Consider the following 22,338-nt stretch of genomic DNA (forward strand, 5'->3'; position numbering starts at 1 on the left):
TTCGGAATAGACAAGTATGTCATCAATGAACACGATAATGAACTTGTCCAGAAAGGGGTGACACACCCAGTTCATCAGGTCCATGAACATTGCCGGTACGTTGGTTAGACCGAAGGGAATCACTACAAACTCGTAGTATCCATATCGAGTCTTGAATGCTATCTTGGAAACATCACTCTCATGAACTCGAAGCTGATGGTACACTGATCTAAGGTCTATCTACGAGAAATAGTTAGCTCCCTGAAGTTGATCGAAGAGGTCGTCTATTCGAGGAAGAGGATATCAGTTTTTTACGGTCAACTTGTTCAGCTCACGGTAGTCTATACACATCCGAAAGGATCCATCTTTCTTCTTCATAAATAATATCGGGGCTCCCCGGGTTGAGGAACTCAATCTGATGAACCCTTTGTTGAGTAGCTCATTGAGCTGACTGGATAACTCCTACATTTCGGATGTAGCTAAGCGATATGGAGACTTGGCTACATGATTTTCTCCAGGAATTAGGTCGATGCGAAACTTGACTTGACATTCGCGAGGAATTCCTTGGAGCTCTTCAGAAAAAGACATCAGGAAAGTTACAGACTTCGGGGATGCTCTCGAGGTTTTTAACTTCCTATTTCTCATTGATTATATGAGCTAGGAATGCGTAACACTCCTTTCACAAAAGTTTTTGAGCTTTGATGCATGAAATGATGCGAAGATTGGAACTAAATTTATCGATGTAGATCATGAGAGTCTAGACAGAGGAGAGATTGAGACGGATGGCTTTTTCATAACAAAGGATATCAGCATGATTGGGACTCAACCAATCCATGCCAATGATAACATTAAAGCTCTTTATGGAAACTTGCATTAGGTCGATAGGAAAGGAATGATCATTTAGGGTAAGGGTACAGCCTATGAATATATCGTTAGCGTTCTCTTTCTCACCGTTAGCCATCTCGACGGTAAATGTTTCGGCTAATGGTTGGGGATTATGTTTAAGAAGACATTTGAATGAATTGCTAACAAAACTTCATTCAGCACAAGAATCGAAAAGGATGCAAGCATAAGAGTTGTCGAGAAGGAACGTACCCATGACAACGGTGGGATCAGTGACTACCTCATCTCGTCCCATATTTAGAACTCTCTCGGCGTTGCCAGTTGTTGCTGCCTTGGGGCATTTTCGCTCAAAAAGCCCGACTTCACCGCAACCATAGCAGGCCTAACCGACACTTGCTCCGGAAGCTTGATTTATTGATTGGGTTGGTGCTTTACAGAATCATATGCCCCTTTTTACCACAGTTGGAGCATTACAGTTAACGGCATGGGTCGGGGTTATGGTGAAAATTACACTTGTCGCACCAAGCGAGGGTACCAGCATACCTACTGGTAGGTGCTTGGGTTGTAGAAGCGACGGCAGAAACAGCAACAGGGGTAGTAGCAGCGTGGACTGCCATGGTTTTCTGCTTCGTTGAGGGCTATTGCGAAGATTGACCCTTCTTCTACTTCCAAAATTTTCTTTTCTCACCACTCCTTTTTGTTGGCTCAGGAGCGGTGACCACTTCATCAATATCATCTCCGTGGTCGATCAGAGTTTGTGCCAGGCATTTAGCGTTGTCAAATGTGTTTGGCTTCGCAGCCAAAAATTTTCCCTTGGTTGGTTGGGTCAACCCCCAGATGAATCTTTCAATCTTTTTACTTTCCGGGGTAACCATTCCCGAACAGAGAAGCGCTAGGTCTTCAAATCTGGAGGTGTAAGCAGCGACATCGGAACACTTCCACCCCGTTCCCGAGTTCAATTTAAGGAGAGAAAAGAAAGGAAATGGGTGGAAGTGAGAGGAAAGTAAGAGAAATTGGTGTTCCCGAGTTTGATTAAAGGAGGGAAGTGGAAGGAAATAGAGGGATCACTTTCCCTCCTAACTTTCCTTCCGATTTGGAAGGATTTGGAGAGAAAGAACAAAATATTTAACTTTCCTTCCATTTCTCTCCAACTCGGGAACACAAAAGAAAATTTTCTTTTCCTTTCTCTTCTTTTCTTTTCTCTCCTTACTTTCTTTTCTCTTCTCTTCTTTTCTTTGCTACAACTCGGGAACAGGGTGTTCATCTTTAGGTTCCAGAGTTCGTGCTCCAATTTCTGCATTTTGCCCTGCGGGCAGTACTGTGCAAGTAGAAGCTCCTTCATGCTTTCCCAACTGATAGCATTAGCTACAGGTAGGGTTAAGGATTTGACTCAACCTTTCCACCAAGTCAAGGCTTTATCGGTGAAAGTGCAGGCGGCGAACTTCACCTTGTCAGCTTCAGAACATACACAGATTTCGAAAATAGACTCCATTTTCTCGAACCATCAAGTCAAATCAATAACACCTCCAGTGCCATTGAAGGGTGTGGGTTTCGCGTTCATAAAGTCTTTGTAGGAACACTCCTTTCAGTGTCTCTGACTACCTTCCTTGTTTTGGGGCTAAGTGCCACCTCTTGGCCCACCGGAACCACCGGGGTTCATTTGTGACATGGCAGCAACCACAACAGCAGTTGCAGCTGCTTGGTACATAGCAGGATCAAATGGAGAGGGAGGTGGAGGAGGATTGTTTTTCTTTGAGCTGGGTCTTTTCCGTGGAGGCATATTTATCTAAAATGATCAGGAAAGAGAAGATGGTAAGTCCTCTTAATTGAATCAAGAGATATGGAACAAGAGATATCTCATTATGGCAGATAAAGTGTTCTACTATGCGATAATATATAGGAAAGATACCAAAGCAAGGGAATTTATCGCTAAAGGGGAATGAGTAGCAACACTTGAACGAGGATTTCTATAACGAAGTTGGCTCTAGAAAATACGCCCATAGTATTTTATGTTTCGCTATGACGATGACTCATTGTGTGGATATTTGGTAAGTTTTAGGCCTGCTGCATACCACAGTCACTCCCAAGAACATGTTGGCCGTGTCTCGAATGAATATAGTTGATCAGGCTATATTGACCCTAGACACAACTACATAACTGCCCAGGTTTAACCGCAATGTGCAACACCCAATTACTAATGTTTTATTATACTCATGATTACGGTTTCTAGCGTTTAGATATTCTTGTAGAATCGGAGTAAAAATACTTATATTTTTAAGGTATACTTTTAGTTCATAGCACTTTGGTCCCTTAGTGTTTATAGTTATATACCATGTAAGGTTCGGTATACTTAGTTCACTATAAACAAGGGCTCTGATACCAATCTGTCACACCCCGAAAATGATGGCGGAAACGTTCCGGGGTGGAAGACGTCATATAAAGTATCACAACCAATGTACATAGCAAGCATAGTAAACACAACCACTACATTGCATAGGAATATTTACATTTGTTTGAAAGCAAGGTAATACATGTTTACATATGCATTAGTATACCAAAATAGAGACGAGACTTCTATACACTCCATCTTGCTCCAAAAGATTGCGGGATACCTGTCAACGAGAACCTGAGAATACAAGCAGTTTTAAAATATCAGCATAAAGCTGGTGAGTTCATAAGCGGTTTGTTTCTGGTAAAAGAATAAGTTTCCTTTGGTTTTCGGAAAAAGTTGTTATCCAAGAAAATCTCATATTTTCTTATAAGAGAAGTTTAGTTATCCATTTGTTAAATAGTCTGTTTATGAAAAGTTTAAGTTATCCCAGGAAAAACCCTTATTTTCCTTAAAAGTGGGTGGTTGGTTATCGATCCGGAATAAAGTGTACAAGTATCTACCATACTTGTAGTGTTAATGAAGTATCCTGAAAGCCTGGTTATCATTGTAAAGTGCATTAGTTTTAACACATATATAAAACTAATAAGTAGGTAGTAAACTAATTCTTAAGGTTATTAATACACTAAGTTCTTTATTACTTAAAAGTAAATCTCCATTATCTAAGTTGTGAGTTCTATAACCATACCATAAACTAGATATGGCAAGAAGAAGGCCAGTATCATTTTATGACTTTTGTCACCCGTAGACCTGCCGGTCCCACTGTAGCTAGCAACAAGGTGCGGGGTAGTCAGCCTCGTATAGATCTATACACTCAAGTCACATTGTCCTTCTAGGAGATTCTGGTTACAGGGGTGGTCCTCAACTCGCGTATCTCTGTGGAGTGTTTCAAAGGACGTGTCTCCAATATTAAGATTAACGAATTTACAAGTAATAATGATAAAAATCTTGTTTTATGAATGACATGAAATCCTTTGTGAATTATAAAATATAACATTTTATAATGAATTTCGCAATTAGTTTGAAAACTAACTCTGCAAGTTAAACGGTTGGTTAATACGATTTTTTGTGTTAAAAGCATACCGAATACGAAACATTTCATACGAAATAATAAGTTTGAGTGCAAGATTTCCTTGTACTTTTGCTTGTATTCCCTCCTAAAAACATAAAAAACACGGAAAAAGTTGTAGGGGTATGAACTCACCCGACGAGAAATGTGTCGGTTAGGATGCTAAGTGTCAGTTTAGGGCTTGAACACGCGTGAGGTTCCTATGTAATATGAAGAGATACATAATTGTATCTAATTGGACTTTGAACTACTAATTAAGTAAGATAATACACTCTGAGGTGCGAAAACACTTTATTTCAAGTGTTAGGAATGATACGGGTTGCATCTAAAGGGGGGGGGGGTGTAGGGCTTATATATGGAGTTTAGTCTTCAAGAGTAAACTCTTAGAAGAGATTACAGCTCATAGACCATATCCCCATGAGTTTACGGTCGTAAACTCATGGGTGGTGTGTTCTTGGATGTTTAAAGGTCTTGCAACACTTGTGGAATTAGGCTAGGTTCAATTCTAGGGCAGAGAAAGTGGTTAAGTCCTCAAATGGACCATTTATGGGAGTTTATCACTGTAAACATAGAGTTTACGACCGTAAATTCTTACTTGTCCCTTCTTTTGGTGTTTTAATGGTTCTAGGTTAAGTACACACGATTCTAGTCCAATATACAAGCCATGGAAGGAAGTTAGGGCACCATTTGACCTCTTTAGAAGAGTTTACGGCCTAGGGACCATTCCTTGGGGGTTTACCATTGTAATCTCCTAAGGTCATTGTTTCCTTGATGTTTAAGGTCCCTACTTCGATGGTGGTTGGTTCTAGACATTATTCCAAGCCATAGGAGGTGTTTAAGGGGCAATTTAACACCTTCAATGGTGTTTACGGCCTATGAAGGAGGGTTTATGGTCCAAGAATGATCTTGGACCGTAAACTCATGTTTACTCCCCAAATAACAAGTTTTTCGTGTTCTAAGCTCGCACATGTAAGTCCTTAAGTCATAGCTAAGCACCAGAAGTGATTTGGAAGGGTTTTGGGGCTTCAAAACACCATTTATGGGTGTTTGCAGTTTGGGGTTGTTCTTCGGATGTAAATACAAGTTTTTGATACTTTTGGATGATTTAAACATGGATTTGTATGCTAAATAAGCAAAACTATAAGCTAGGATAGATCACTTACCAATTTGGAGCTTGAAAGGGGTGTTTTTGGATCAAATTTGAGTTGTAGAGAGAGAGTAGTGACAGAGAGTGTTAAGAGAGTGGAAAAGCTTCAAATGGAGGTCCACTCAATCTTATATAGGGTTTTAGTTTGTAGCTCGGTAGAAATATACCCGATACCGATGTTAAACGGGGCTTATGGTCGTACCCGATTAAATATTCGTAACCCGACGTGGTCGTAAACTAAAAACTTTTCGAGGGTGTTTTATGTGTTTCTAATGCGTTTAGACACTCGTGAAGTCATGATAGAAGTCTTAATTTAAATAACCAAATCCAAAATGTTATCGTAACAATTTGATAAAGACGAGTTTTATTGATAGAAATGGCTTACAGTGACATAATAAATTTCAGGTTGTCATATTATCCCCCCGTTAGAGGGAACTTCATCCTAAAATTTAGAATTAAGATACAAATCATGGATTTGGAAAGAGTTGTGGATATTTCTCTTTCATCGAGTCTTTGCACTCCCAAGTGAATTCGGGTCGCCGCTTGGCATTCCAGCGAACCTTCACTATCAAGTCTTCGCACTCCCAAGTGAATTCAGGTCCCAGACTTTCGTTGATCTCGATCTCATCAAGAGGGATTATAAGGGTTTCATCGGATAGGCACTTCTTAAGGTTTGAAACGTGGAATACAGGATGGATGTTGCCAAGTTCTTAAGGTAGTCGGAGTTTATAGGCTACGGGACCGATTCTAGCGAGGATCTCGAAAGGTCCTATGTACCGTGGATTAAGTTTGCCGCGCTTTGCAAAGCGTATCATGCCTTTCAAGGCCGAGACCTTCAACAGGACACGATCTCCAACCTGGAATTCCAAGGGCTTTCATCGTTTATCGGTGTAACTCTTTTGTCTGTCTCATGAAGCTTTCCGTCGCTCTCGGATCTGGATGATCTTCTCGGTGGTTTCGTGGATGATTTCAGGACAAGTGAGAACACTGTCAGCGACTCGACTCTTGGCTAGCTGCGTGTCCCCTACCCCGGCCCAACACAGAGGGGATCTGCATTTGCGACCGTAGAGGGCTTCGAACGGGGCAACCTTGATGCTGGTGTGGTAGCTGTTGTTATACGAGAACTCGATCAATGGTAAATGAGTGTCGCACGAATTTCCGAAATCGATGACACATTCTCTTAACATGTCTTCCATGGTCTAGATAGTTCTCTCACTCTGCCCATCTATCTGAGGATGATAAGCCGTACTCATATCCAGCTTAGTTCCAAGAGCTTTCTAAAGGGACTGCCAAAATCTTGAGGTAAACATGCTATCTCGATCGGAGATAATGGACACAGGCACACCGTGCAGTCGGACTATCTCTTGGATATAGATTTAGGTGAGTCTTTCCATCTTGAATGATTCTTTAATCGGTAGGAAGTGAGCGGATTTTGTCAATCGGTCGATAATTACCCAAATGGTGTCGTACCCACTCGGAGATTTGGGTAACTTGGTGATGAAATCCATAGTAATCATCTCCCATTTCCACTAAGGTATCTCCGGCTGCTGGATCAGACCCGAGGGCTTCTGATACTCGACTTTTACTTTGGCACATGTCAGACACTTTCCCACGAAGGTAGTGATTTCGGCTTTCATGTTTGGCCGCCAATATAGTTTCTAGAGATCCAGGTACATCTTATCCGAACCTGGTTAAACAGAGTATCTCGTCTTGTGAGCTTCGTTCATGACAACCTCCCTGAAACCTCCGAACTCTGGGGTTTAGATTCTATCCATGAAACAATAAACTCCATCACCTATGATCTCAAGATTCTTATCCATTCCCCTCAAGACTTCATTCGACACGTTCTCTGATTTTAGGGCTTCCAACTGGGCTTCTCGGATCTGTACGGATAAGTGGGAATGGATGGTCATTGTCAATGTCTTCGTCTTGTTGCTTGAGCTTTCCTTTCGGCTAAGGGCATCTGCTACCACATTGGCCTTGTCGGGATGGTAGGGGATTTCGCACTAATAGTCATTGAGCAGCTCTACCCATCACCGTTGTCTCATGTTTAAGTCCTTCTGATCGAAGATATGTTGTAAGATTTTATGGTCGGTGAAAGTCGTGCACTTGGTTCCGTAGAGATAATGTCTCCAAATCTTCAATGCGAAGACCACTGCTCCTAACTCCAGGTCGTGATTTGTGTAGTTAACTTCGTGATGAAATAAATTTCAAGGCTGCCCCGTTCAAAGTCGACGTGTAGTTAACTTCATGACAGAATAAATTTCAAGGCCGCCCCGATTAAATATTCGTAACCTGACGTGGTCGTAAACTAAAAACTTTTCGAGGGTGTTTCACGTGTTTCTAATGCGTTTAGACACTCATTAAGTCATGATAAAAGTCTCAATTTAAATAACCTAATCCAAAATGTTAACAGAACAATTTGATAAAGACGAGTTTTATTGACAGAAACAACTTGCAGTGACATAATAAATTTCAGGTTGTCACAAAAATAGACAAGACAATATGATCATTTTAAGTGATTATTAATGATAGAACTTCAGAGAGTTAGAGGGTGGGGCATCTTCTAACAAAGGACATAAGTATGGTCCTAATGGCTAACTAAATTATACTTGAAATGCAACTTCGACCATTTCTCTAATTTACTCTATAATCAATAAAAGTAAATTCAAAATGTAAAACTATATAGATCCATAGAATACAAGTTCATCATCTTTCAGCAACATTTCATATTTAGACATTATCATGGTAAATTCTTCAAATATTATTGATCACTAAAATTATATATTAAATAAAATTAGTATATATGTTTAAATGCACAACTTATGGTTTCATAAGACATAATTGTGACAACCCAATATTTCGAGACAATGTAATGTAAAACCAATCAAATTTAGGTCAAAATATAACTTTCCTAAAATCTTATTTCGGTTAAATAAAGTAGTAGGAATCGTATCAAGGTTTTCGTACATATAAACAACCCTAAAATCCGAGTTATAACGAAGAAGTTATGACCAACCGAAGATTCTCGGCAAAACCGACAACACCGATTAAACGAAAAACGAGAAGTTTCAATACAATAGTTTTTAGCCTTAAGTATCTAAATTAAAGTTATAGATAACCTCAAACCGTGAGCGTACATAAAAAGAACGTCCAAATCTGACTTCGTATGAGAAAGTTATGATTTTTCCAAGATTCGGGTATAGCAGTAGACAGCTAAAAACTCGAAATAGAGCTCAAGATACTTTTGACCAAAACAACCTAAATGAGAATCTAAGGTCTCAACATTAGTAGTGCAACGATGAAAAGTCTGACGAAAACGGACATCGGATGAAGAAGTTATGGATTTCTAACGGAATTATCGCGTCCCGGCCCGTTAAAAATAAATAATTAAAAATAAAGTCAGAATTTTCCAATGAAGTCTAAACGAGAGTTGTAGATCATTTTTTTAGCTACACGTGCATATAAAGAACGTCGAAAATGGAGCTCGTACGCGAAAGTTGTGGATTTTACAAGTTCGAGGTCCGAAATCCGAGGCTGTCAGGCTTGCCACGACGTGGCACAAGCTTGCCGCGACCCGGAAAGTGACTGAGGGCGTCCAATCAATGGAAGAGGATAAGCTTGACTCCCCACGATGTGGCCATCACTTGCCACGACGTGGCACACCCCAGAAACACCCCTATAAGTAGATTTCAAGGGTTCCGAGCTCCATTGCTCAGTTCCTTTCTTTCTCGCGCCGAAACTCTGCGTTTAAGCCCCCGATACCCTCCTGAAGCCTCAGTTTTCACCTTCAAGTCCCGAAGGAAGGTTTTGTGTTCCCGATATTCCCGAGATTCCTGAGAATCTCGAGATTTCCCGCATTTTCAACTCTTCCTGTCGAAGTTCTGCTCGATTCTTCTCTCGACTACTTCAAATCAACCACTTCAATCAAGTAAGTTCATACCCCTTTCAAACACACTTTAAATACATTTTAAATGCTTTTATACTCTTTTAGGGGGGGAATACAAGTAAACATACGGTTATTATCGTGTATTTTATAAAGTTTCACTTCACTTGTGTTATCAAATAAATCACTTGGAACTCATTACTATTATGGAAAACTCTTGTCATACTTTGTGTGCATTAGACTTATATGAAGTATATAATGATCTTTCATTGTTAAATCGTTTTATACATTCTAAAAACTTATGATTTTTGCTTTGTCAAACATTTTGGAAAAGGATAAACTTTGCATACAAAACTATCACTTTAATATAAACTTAATTGAGAATCCATGAGACGCGTACATCTTCAAACGTTACTTTTCTTTATTAGAAAGTAATGCAGAAAGTCCTGTCTATAACCAGAGTCTCCTGTTCGGAGAACGTGTCAAATGTGTATAGATCTATACGGGAAGTCATGATCCCGCGCCCTGACTGTTAGCTACAGTCCGTCTTTTGGGGTGACAGTTGTCATAGCATTGCGACGCCTGAAGAACGTTGTTACAGGCATATTATGTTTAGTATGGTTATAAAACTCATCGGATATACAATTATTATGATATTAAGTTTTGATGAACGAGTAGCTATTAAAACTATTCTTCATCCAACCATTTCGATCTTCACGTAGTTTTATTATATATAAAACTATGACACAACTTTTGAGAACGTCGATTTCTTGCGATTTTCAGTCTTAGAGACTGCCATTTATGTTAGGAAAATAAGGGATTTTCCTGGTGCAATTATTTACAACTTATAACAAGAACATTCATATGCATTTCATACTTTTAAAAGAAAATAAGGGTTTTTCTTGGAAAACACAACAACTCGTATCTCAACCATTAGGGAAAATATGGGATTTTCTGGATCTAATGCATTCACTTTCAACACAAGAAATCACAACTCTTTACATTTGAAGTGCTTCGTTTTCTGGAAAACATACACCCATTTTGGAATGGCATCCAATTTTTCTAAACTACTTATGAACTCACCAACTTAATTGTTGACACTTTTTCTTTGAAATAACTTGTATTCTCAGGGAATCGCTAAGCAGGTTTGGGAATCAACTTTTGGGATTAACGCGCTGGCGTTAATTACTTCTTTTGAATGATGTTTATGTATTTATCTTTTGAACATGTAATGAATACAATTATGTAAACATCTTGGAAACTTTAATATATATGGTGGTGTGTACTTTCCTTTCTATGAACTGTTATGATACTGAATATGACGTCCTCCGCCCCCGAACGTTTCCGCCGTTCTGGTTTGGGGGTGTGTTTCTGTTTTGTAGTATTTTTTCATTAATTACATTCATTTATTACAATTGGGAGTATTTTTTCATTAATTACATTCATTTATGATACTGAATATGACGTCCCCCGAACGGTTCTTATTACAATTGGGAGTATTTTTTCATTAATTACATTCATTCAGTAGATTTCTGTTTTGTAGTCGTAATATTATAAATCAGAGAGAGAGAGAGAGAGTAATGATCACTAGGTATATTTAAATGAATATTATCAATCCCTAAACCAAAACATTTTGAAATCCCACGCTGAATTGAGTCTCTATAATTGCACGTTTACATGGCCAAGTTCGCATCTGTCTTCTTAGTGCTCATTGTTGTAATCTCAGGCTTGTGTACTCAGCTCTACAGATGCTTAGCTTCCCAAATGTTAAATTACTTTTAATATACATGAATTTTTTATGTAACAAGGAAGACGACATTCGTTAATATTTTGTCAATTGATTGCAAAAATATCCAATCTCATACTGAAGAAATTGTCATCCAAGGACTTTTATTTGTTGTTTACTCAACATAGATATATATGTAATATCTAATATTTTATGGTTCGTATTATTATTTAATCAGTTTATTTTATTCCGTATTTTCATTTTTCAGTTGGAACTTCCACTATCAACGGACAACATAGATGTATAGAGGTGTTGGATCCAAATGCCTGTACTCTTGGTGATTGTCGTGAGTAATGTTATCAAAAACACAAGGGTAATGGAATTTGTGAGCTGTCAAGTGATATGAGCCATTATGGTTGCGTTTGTATTTTTGTCTGCTCAAAAAATCTTAAGACAATAATATTACTTCTTCGGTGTTGAACATCCCAATGGTTTATTACTCTACACTAGAATTGCATATCTATTAAATAACACTTACAAAGTTATGGATCCTTTGAAATATGATCGATGAATTCATTTCAGATTATTGTATATCGAATTTGTTGGGTTGGTGAAAAAACCTTCCAAATAAATTTTGGCAAACAATTTTACTTCTTTTAAAGCACTTCTTTATTGAAGGACAAATCATATAAAAACCATTATATATTTTCAGTAGATAATTTTATGGGTTAATCACTATTGTTTACCAATTCAATAATATACGTGTGACACATTTTTTCAAGACTGTCATTATTTATAACTTTGTAAAATATCAAGTATAGCCATTATTCTTGAATCTTTTTTTACATGCACAATTATGTGGTTTTTTAAATATCAAATGCATTGTGATCGTGGGAAATTTTAAAAGGTTATTTTTCATTTAAAAACCACTTGAATAAATCTCGAAAATATGCAATGATGATTGCATTAATTCATAAATAACCCATAACTAAAAACCTCATATCATCTTTCTCAGCCATTGGAGATGTGCCCCTCTAAATACATAAACCGTGTTTGGGATTATTGTTAGTTTCTCAACAGTAGAGGCAACTCACTCCTTATCATCTTTTAAATCTAAATATAAAAGACCAAATTATTACCCCAAAAATTTTCGCAAATATTATTCTTCCATGGCTCCATGGTGTCTTTCAAAGGATATTATAGGGTGAGGAGTAAGAGATTCAACGATGATGGTGGTCACAACTAAAAATTCATGGTGGGAGAGGATAAAAGGTCACCATCGAAGGGAAAATGTTAAGTACCAAAACAACCTTTGATATATAATTTTGAAAAGTATGGACTTAACTCGCTAATATTCAAAAAAATAAAAATAATAATAATAATAAATGAAAAACGCAAATGTCCAATGCTATGATAAACAAAATAACTAAAGTATAATCATAAATTAAAAAAAAAAAAAAAAAACATGGTATGGTTTTGTGTCAATAACTGCTCACCCGTAATTATTTCGCCAATACCCTTTATTAATCTACTCTTGATCATAAAAATCCACATTTTATCAAAACACATCTCTAAACATCTCCTAAAAGGTACCTAGCTGGTGTTATACTACGACTTTTCAAAAGTTTATCAACATATATTGATTTAGTCGATCATCGGTTAGACTAACCCTCATGTTTCTCGCAAATCAAGGGCCCCTTTTAATGTTTCATATTCCAAATTCCAATGCTTAAAGTCAATTAAAAACAATTGAACTTATTGGCACTATTAGCTTTTTTTTTCTTGTTCTGTTCTTGACATATTTTTTACTATTTTCACATTTCTCACACATAATTCCTTTTCAATTAATCACGCCTTTTGACGTGAGTACCAAGATGGCAGACACAAAGTAGCCGCATTTAAATACAGGATAACTATCAATGTGTGTGAAGGTGTATCATGATTTAAGTCACCGTTTTATTTGAATACCAAGATTGGGTATACAATGTAAGGCTGATTAACTAGGAAATAATATATAGGATTATAGTTTCTGATAAGGTGTCTAAGGAAAAGAGATCAAGTGAATTCAATACTTTCCCTGTAAGCCCAAAATGTGTAGTCAACAGTAAGACCAAGTACCTCGTTGCAAGGTTTTTCAAGCTAGGTCCTTACTTGGGAAAGACATCTTAGATTGGACTAATATGTTAAACTACATTAGTGTTACTCATAAAGGCCATGGTCTCTTTCTTTCGCAAGCCTAATAAGAGAAAGACATTTTGGATTGAGCCAACATGTCTAAATGCAACCTTGTCACTACTCTGTCCGATACTTCATGCAAGCTCAACACTAATGTTGGACAACCTCTTTGAGATGATATCCTCTTATCATGTGCTCGTTGTGTCACACCCACTAACCATCAGAAATAACGGTGGAAACGTCCGGGGGCGGGTGACGTCATGCATAGTATCACAACAATCGTATCAAAGCAATCAAAGTAAACACAACCATTACATTACAATAATAATATTTACATCTTGTTGAAAACATAGTTTGTGTACATCCAAAAGTAACAAAATATAAAGACGAGACTCCAAAATGCTCCGTCTTCTCTAAAAGTTGGCGAGGGTACCTGTCTATCGTTGTCCTGAGAATACAAGCGGTTTTGATAACGTATCAGCATAAAGCTGGTGAGTTCATAAGCATATTTTTGTATTGAAAACAGGTCACTGAATTTGTACAAATGATTTCTTTTCATTCTAAGTAAAATGTTGTTGTAGCAAAAACCATTGTTATCAAGTTCTGAAATATGTATGCATGCTTTCCAAGAAAATCCAATATTTTCTAACATGTTTGTTGATTACTGTATGAAAAGTATGTTCCGTTTGAAAACCCTGGCTACCACCAGTATGTAGTGTATGTTTTGTTCGAAACCCCTAGCTACCACCAGTATGTAGTGTATGATCCATTTGAAAACCCTGTCTACCACCAGTAAGTATATTAGTTTTATTACTTAAAATAATACCAAAAGTTGTGTCCCAAGAATACCCTCCAGTAAGTAGATAGTTAGTTTTATTAATTAAAATAAAACTATTGAAGAAAGAAATCCCGTAAACGAAGGTTAGTTTATACTTATTGTGAGTCGTATAACCATGCTAATATGACCGGTGACCTCCTTGATGTTTCTTCAGGTGTCGTATGATTTCAAAATTTGTCACCCCAGGCGTGCCCGCCTAACTATAGTTAACAGTTCAGGTGTGGGATTGTCGGTCCCAAATAGATCTATTCACAAATTTCATGCTCTCCCTCCAGGAGATTCTCATTATACTTAAGGTGAGGATTTACTGGTACCCTGAAGGGCATAACGAAGATAGGTCTCATAATCTTGTATTAACTAGTTTATGTAATTTGAATTCATTTCAGATAGGTCTCACAATCCTGTATTATATGTTTGACTTTGTACGTAATTTGAATCTGTAAGACTGGTAATGAAGTCCCCAAACTATACATATTATAGTTTGAATGGTATTGTCACTGCATGCGTCATCCCAAGTTGCATCTGGGGGACTCTCGTAGGTGTCAGGAGACTTGCCACGTCGTGGTCTCTGAAAGTTTTGGGGTTTCGTGCCCCGAACTTCAGAAATTCATAACTTTCGCATACGAACTCCGTTTTCGACGTTCTTTATATCGACGCGAAGATGAGATTATGCTCTACAACTTTCGTTTAGACTCCATTGGCTAATTTTGAATTTATTTTTAATTATATTACTTATATATTATTTTTAGTAGGTCGGGACAGGAAAACTCCGTTATAAACTCATAACTTCTTCATCTGAACTCCGTTTTCGTTTGTCTTTTTATCGTTGGACTAATATAGATGAGATCTTCAATTATCATTTAGATCACTAAGGATAGATATCTATCTACCTTAAATTCACTATTTACGTCGCGTTGGGTCGGTTCTGTCGCGAAACTTCGACAGGTCATAACTTCTTCGTTATAACTCGGATTTTGAAATTCTTTATATGTACGAAAACCTTGTGACATATACTAAAACTTGGTTAAGATTAATCCTTCTATATAATCTTCCATCAAAAAGTCATTTTTGATGCTTATTGTCTCTAAATTGACTAGCCCGGATCTACGGGCGTTACACTAATATTGTATGGTTCGTATTATTATTTAACTTGTTTATTTTATTCTGTATTTTCATTTTTTAGTTGGAGCTTTCACTGTCAACGGACAACATAGATGTACAGAGGTGTTGGATCCAAATACTTGTACTCTTGGTGATTGTCGTGAGCAATGTTATGAAAAACACAAGGGCAATGGAATTTGTGAGCTTTCAAGTGATATGAGCCATTATGGTTGCGTTTGTATTTTTGACTGCTAACAAAATCTTAAGACAATAATATTACTTCTTCGGTGTTGAAAACCCCAATAGTTTATTGCTTTACACTGGAATTGCATATCTATTAAATACCACTTAAGTTATTGATCCTTTTAAATATATTCGCTGAATTCATTTCAGATTATTCTTCCATGGCTCCTTGGTGTCTTTCAAATGAGATGATAGGGTGAGAAGTAAGAGGTTCGACGATGATGGTGATGTCAAGTAAAAATTCATGGTGGAAGAGGATAAAAGGTCACTATCGAAGGGAAAATGTTAAGTACCAAAACAACCTTTAATATATAATTTTGAAACTAGCCTTTAATTTTATAGCAAATACATCTAATTGTAAAAAATAATGATGCATGTGAACTAAAATTGACCTATCAAAAAAAAGTATTTTTCTCTCCAACAAATCACACGGATGCAGACATATTAACCTTGACCTAATTTTTGTTTACAAGCCTCCCTGTTTCTCAAGACATGAAACGCCGCTCAGCTTCAGAAGCATCTTCCCTAAATCCTACTCACAAAAACCACTTGATCATCGAATCTCAACACCACCATCACCTCCGCCACCCTTCCTCACCGCAACAACACTTTTCAACCTACAGACTTGTCGTTGAACTCCATCGACGGATCTGTAAGCCACTACATTACCACATTTATTCCTCTTTCTATAACGTTCAAGAAACCTTAAGCTACCTGTGTATTATAACAACACAAATCACTCACCGCTTGCTGCCTTGAACACCATCGCGATTTTCCAATATCTCTCTCTAAAAGCCTTCAACATCGCCATCATCCTGACCTTAACCCTCGAGAAAAGCTTAAGGGTTGGTAAAAGCGTTAAAACACTAAATGGAAGAACGGGAGAACATTTTAAATCATAAACTTAGATTTTCCACTGTCGAACCATCTACTTTGAATGTTATATTTTGTGATTTTAAATGGTATGTTATGTTTCTTTTATAAATTCCCCAAGTTCTATGGCTTATGATTTTTCGTGGCTTATGCGATTCTGAGTATGTGAACGAATTCCAACTTCTTTGGTTTCTACGATAAAGGGTAATGTTTATTTTTTCTTTCCAGTTGCTGATGAAACCCATGCATAGCTTCTAATTGATCTTCGAGTTTGTTGTACGTTGCTTGACAATCCTTTTTTCTGATCGTTCTTCAATCACATTTGATTTAAAGCTTAACTTTAACCATTTCTTTATTGTTTCTTTATGGTTATTTGGAGGTCATGAAGTTCAAATTCTTTTATGTTGAGAGTCCGAATTACTGCGGAATTAGTGAATTATCAAATTAAAGGTACTATTTATTGATTCATTTTTCTGTTCTTATTTTACATTCTAATTTTTTTTCTATGTTAGATTTGACCACTAAGTTTTTTGTTGGTGTTAATTGGGTGCATGTATGGAAGCCTTGATGAGGTAAGACATCTAATTATTATTAAACTTTTATATTGATTTTTATGCGTGCAACCTTTTTATTTTTTCATAAATATGATCACTGAGTTTTCTATATTGAATTAAAGGTATGGAAGCCTGTATATTGGTAAATATGGTTTGGAAGTGCATGTATGAAAATAAGATTCCTTGGCTGTGATTGGCCGAAAATGTGACTGGTTTGGATGAATCATGCTTTATGGGTTAATCCACATAAAGAGTCAATACACTCGACTATTTATAACAACGCATCCAACTGAAAATCATATGAGAGATTGCTGAAATTATTATTTTTTAGGTTTAATTTCGTGTTTGTAATTGTTATCACTCCCACTGTCAGCTGAATAACAATCTTCTACTGTTTTTTAGATCTAGGTATGAAACATGTAACAAGAGGTTTTAAGTGTCTATTTTATTAGTATAAAATTGACACTTTTTTATTTAAACTTTTTGGAAGTTTTATGATCATTTGTTACGTTTATTAGTTCTAGAAAGAGTAAATGTTCATGGTTTGTTTCCTTTGTGTAATAGTTATAATAGATATGAAATGGTTATAGTTTTTATTAAAATGAATCATTTTTGAAGATTTTAAAGAAATAATAATGGCAACAACAATAACTAAAATCAAACCAAGAGCTGGACATAGAAACAATTAGTTCTCACAAAAACTAAAATCAAACCAAGAGCTTAATTAAAACAACAAAAAAGCACACATTGTGGCAGGAAACCTGAACAAACAGTCACCAAGAGAAACAGTGCACTTTTAAGAATTTGAAGAGATGATTTGATTAATTTAAGTTTAGCATAATTCGAACTAAACTATCTCCCTACTACCACAATAATTCGCATATCTCAGTATTCTTAATATCTTAGGAAAAAATTCAAAAATAAAATATAAAACTATATGAACTGAAATAGTTATAATGAAGACCAAAATCGATATTATTTTGATTTGAAAAAACTATATTTTTTATCATGTTTTTGTAAATAGACTAATATAATCAAGTCATAACACCAGAAAGGTAAAATAAGGTTGGAAAATGTACAAATAATCTTTTTTGGTGTGTGTGTCTTTTTATTTGTCTTGGTTATAAATTATTTTGTGTTATTAGTAAAAAAAAAAATTTCATCCGTTTAGGTGTATGTACTGCAAAACCCCAATGTCATTTTTTTTATGATACTCATGTTTTCACCGTTATGATTAATGAACCCCAAATAAGGGTGTATTGACACAAAGGTCAACTTACAAACCTTTTGTCTTTCTTTGTTTTTTCTAACTTATAATCAAAGCTTAGCTAAAGCTAAAAACACGTAGGTGTTGTTTGTTTTTTCGAAATGAAAATGTCTGAAGTCTGCAGCAGAAGAGATGGACAAAAGTGCTGCAAACTGTAATGAGAAACATGTTTGTTTTTTTTAACGACTGCAGATTGCTACACATATTAAAAAAATAAAATAAAATAATTTAATAAACCGATAATAGTTTGTTAATACCAAAAATTTAATAATTGTAATCTTAAAACATTGAAATAAAATTCAAACAACCAAATTAGTCTTACAATAACATTTTTAAATAAAATTCATACAACCAAACTTTAATAATTTTCATTCCATATTTTGCATCAATTGTTCGGCAATTTCATCTCTTAACTGAGTCATATATTCACAATCCGCTGCAGTACCATGTGTTGGAATCTCATCTTCATCATTATCAACGACTGCATTGTTATTCCGAACCGAGACATTTGGTTTGTCATATCGTGCAAAAAACTCATCACGTAGTCCCTCTCTTCTTATAAAATTATGAAGCGCAAAGCATGCTAGGGTAATGTTTCGTTGTGTAACCAATGAGAATGGTGCCATCCTTTTCAATATAGGGAATCGTGCTTTCAAGACACCAAAAGCACGCTCAATGACATTCCGAAGTTTTGCGTGTGCATGGTTAAATTTTTCTTTATTCTTTAATGCACGTCTTCGACGGAAATCTCCAAGCCAATACCTCACATTACGGTACGGTGCCATAAAACCTTGAATGTTTGCATAAGCGGCATCACAAAGATAATATTTATCTGTAAAAAAAAAAAGTCATTTATTTTTTCAAGCTAAAATAAAACTATTTCAATAACCATAAATTTACCTGGTGGTGGAAGCGGGAATGGTGCATGTGGATTTGCTAATGCTTCTGATAAAATTCTAGAATCGTGTGCTATCCCTTCCCAACCGGCCACAACAAACGTAAACATCATGTTGAAGTCACATATTGCCGATACGTTTTGGTAACAATCGCCTTTTTCCCTACTTCTATATAAATCACGTTTTTTTGCAGGGACAACAGCATGTATCAAGGTGCCATCAAGTGCACCAACTGCTCCCTTGAACACCCGTCGTAGCCTCCTATTATGTCCTGGAATGTTTGGATTCGGATTAAAAGAAGTTGGCACTATAATGTCGTGTGCGAAAAGCAGCATTTTGTCCAACACTTCATGAAAAAACTTATGAACTGTTTGCTTTGAGTGTTGAAATCTTCGCTTGATAATCACATAACGTTGGTTATGACCGATCATCATAAAAAACATAGTCATCTTCTCCTCAACCGACACATGTTTGCTATCATTCAACGTGTAGTTTACTCTAAAATGAGCACATAGTCGGACAAATGATTCACGGGACATGCGTAGCACTTCAACACATTGTAGAGGATTACGGTGAAGTAACTCTAACGTAAATTCGTGTCCCGTCATTTCCGAATCGTTGTCCCGCACTCGTTTTACACCCCTTTTCCAAAAGTAGCGTACGTACAAGTACATTAGAATTATGAGTAGTATCTTTTTGTCGTGATCCATTAGGAACCTATTAATCAACACAAGTACCAAATAACATTCAAGTACAATAACCACATACTACAAATAAAAAAATATAAAACTAAAGTACCAAATAACATTCAAGTACCAAATAACCACATACTACAAATAAAAAAATATAAAACTCAAGTACCAAATAACATTCAAGTACCAAATAACCACATACTACAAATAACATCCAAGTACCAAATAACCAAAAAACATAACCACATAGTTCTAACACATGCAATTAAAACCTAAACAATTCAAATATGTAAACTTAATGGACAATCTTTCCATCCTTCAATACTCCTAAACTTGTAGCTGTCATCTCGATCCACCCTCTTAATATTTGTGGATCATTATGCCAATTTACCCACATCTCTCTCATATTCATGGTCCCTCCAAAAATATGATAAGCAGCAAATCGTAGAGGGTCAACCGGGCCTAACTCGAGTAACTCTAGCTTCTCCAAACATTAGGGAATTGTTGGCCCTTGAGTCAAATGTCGTAGAGCTTTCTGCATCTCCAATGCTAAATCATCAGCAGTAATAGAAGCTTTAGGGGAGACACTAGAAGGTGGCTCAAGTGAGGCACTAGCTCGAGGTCTAAGAGTTGAGAGTTTAGCTCTTTTGTTGGGGTTACCAGAAGGTGAAGCAGCAGAAATTGAAGCAGCAGAAGGTGGTGGCTGAGTGGTATGATTGGAAAAGATATCATCCTCATCTATATTAACAGAAGGGGTGTCCATAAGTTGTAGTGGTGTGGCATGGAAAGAAGATGATCCATGTCCCGATGGTGTTTGGGATGTGGCATAGCTGAGATTACCAGAGGTACTATTTCCATCAAAGAGTTCTGCAGAAAGCTCTAGAAACAACAATGGGACAGTTTTCAAAGAAGCGGCTTTTGGATGTCCCTAAACCCAATCAATGTAACAAAAGTAGTATAAGAATAAATGAGAACTATATAAACAGAATACATATTAATATGTGTGTGTGTGTGTGTGTATATATATATATATATACATATATATATATACCTTTTTAAAGTCCTCCCACTACTCATTTGTTAGGTTAAAAGTGTTTGTTTGAGGATTGTAAAGGTTGCCAGTTTTGTTTTTCAAGTATAACCATCCTGTGTATTTGGCTTTAAGGTTGTCATAGGCATTTTTCAATTGTCTTTGACTCAAATCCACACCAAACTTTTCCTTAATGGCTGTTCCTTACTTGTTCCATGAATGTTTGTGCAAACTCAAACCTTTTCTACCCACATTTTGTACTTCTTCAATGCAAGTGTTCAATAAGAATTTTGTTTGCTCATTGGTCCATGTATGTTTATCTGCCATTGCTAATAAAAAAAACCATATGGAATACATACTTTAGCACACATGACCTTATACCAACAACTTTCAGCATAATTACAACTTGTAATGATGAACATAATCAATTTCAACAAAGATTATTCATATTTCAGCAACAATTATGACACTTCAGAAACATTTTATGACATTTGAACAATATTTCATGACGTTTCAGCAACAATTTGTGACATTTCAGCAACAATTTGTGACAATTCAGCAACAATTTGTGATATTTCAGCAATAATTAGTGACAATTCAGCAATATTTCATTACAATTAAGCAACAACATATGACATTTTAAGCACAAATTGAAGAAATTGGGGCAAGAACAAAGATTCAAGAACAACTATTTGATATAAGGCATGAACTATTTGATAAGATTAGCACCAACAAGCAAAATCAAAGATTCAACAACAAAAATCAAACAATTAGTATGAAGCATGAACAATGAAGTAAAACACCAATGAAGTTGCACAACAAAAATCGTTCATTGATTATTTTAAATCTGGTTCAAGTTTGATTGTTTGAGATCCCATGTTGTGATAGAGATTCTATTGACAAGCTTTAAAGGTAATCAATTCAGGTTCAAGACACAAACTAGAAGATCAGGTTCAAGACAATCGCTGCCTTCAACAACTAAAAACGAAAAAAAAAAAAAAAAAAAAAAAAAGAACACGAAAACTAACCTGGAAGGACGACCGACGGAAGAGGAGAGGCTGGTGGGGGTTGCGTCGGTGGGTGGTGGCTGCGCCGGTGGTCGCTGGGCTGAGAAGACGCGATGTCGAGTTGAGGTTGGAGAGCTCCTCACGATCGATTTGGAGGTGGCTGCTTTTTTTTTTTTAGGGTTTAGTTTTGAAGAGGTTAGAAGCAATTTTCAAGTGCTGTCTCAAGCAGAGGATGGGAAGAGGTTTTTAATTTCGAAGGCTGCGAAAAAACAAACAACTGCCGAGAAAGAAAGTGTTGCGCGTGTGCTGCGCCGCGCAGCACGAAGAGGTTTGAAGAGGTTTTTAATAAAAAACAAACAAAACCGTAGATTATTTCGTGATCTTCAAAATTAAAACTCATTTGAGCTTGAGTTAAGTTTTGGGATTAGAGTTTAGTAGAGCTCAAGTTTAGCACGATTATGCCCTTATACGAGTCGTGTCCAAGTTTGACATAATAAATAGTTATGATTTTTATTTTTAACCAATAACAAAAATGTAATTATATTTTTAACCCACAACATCAATATCTATGTATTTTGGTTTCTAAACCAAAACAATGAAATATACTTATTTTTAACCAACAT

General features: G+C 36.4%; 1 protein-coding gene and 1 long non-coding RNA gene across 2 annotated transcripts; one reads left to right on the forward strand and one right to left on the reverse strand.

Moving 5' to 3' along the window:
• Positions 1-15,888: 15,888 nt before the first annotated feature.
• On the forward strand, positions 15,889-17,242 carry LOC145018250 (uncharacterized). The gene is made up of 3 exons (XR_013666918.1): positions 15,889-16,719; positions 16,782-16,841; positions 16,946-17,242. It is a non-coding gene; the product is annotated as an uncharacterized LOC145018250 (long non-coding RNA).
• Positions 17,243-18,458: 1,216 nt separating this feature from the next.
• On the reverse strand, positions 18,459-19,594 carry LOC145016416 (uncharacterized). Its single transcript, XM_078974738.1, has 2 exons — positions 18,991-19,594; positions 18,459-18,922 (listed from the first exon to the last, which is right to left on the reverse strand). Exons 1-2 carry the CDS (start codon positions 19,592-19,594, stop codon positions 18,459-18,461), a joined length of 1,068 nt encoding a protein of 355 aa, XP_078830864.1.
• Positions 19,595-22,338: the final 2,744 nt, after the last annotated feature.

Source organism: Lactuca saligna, chromosome 9 (genome assembly GCF_052625555.1).
Source record: "Lactuca saligna cultivar CGN05327 chromosome 9, ASM5262555v1, whole genome shotgun sequence".
Taxonomy (NCBI): Eukaryota; Viridiplantae; Streptophyta; class Magnoliopsida; order Asterales; family Asteraceae; genus Lactuca; species Lactuca saligna.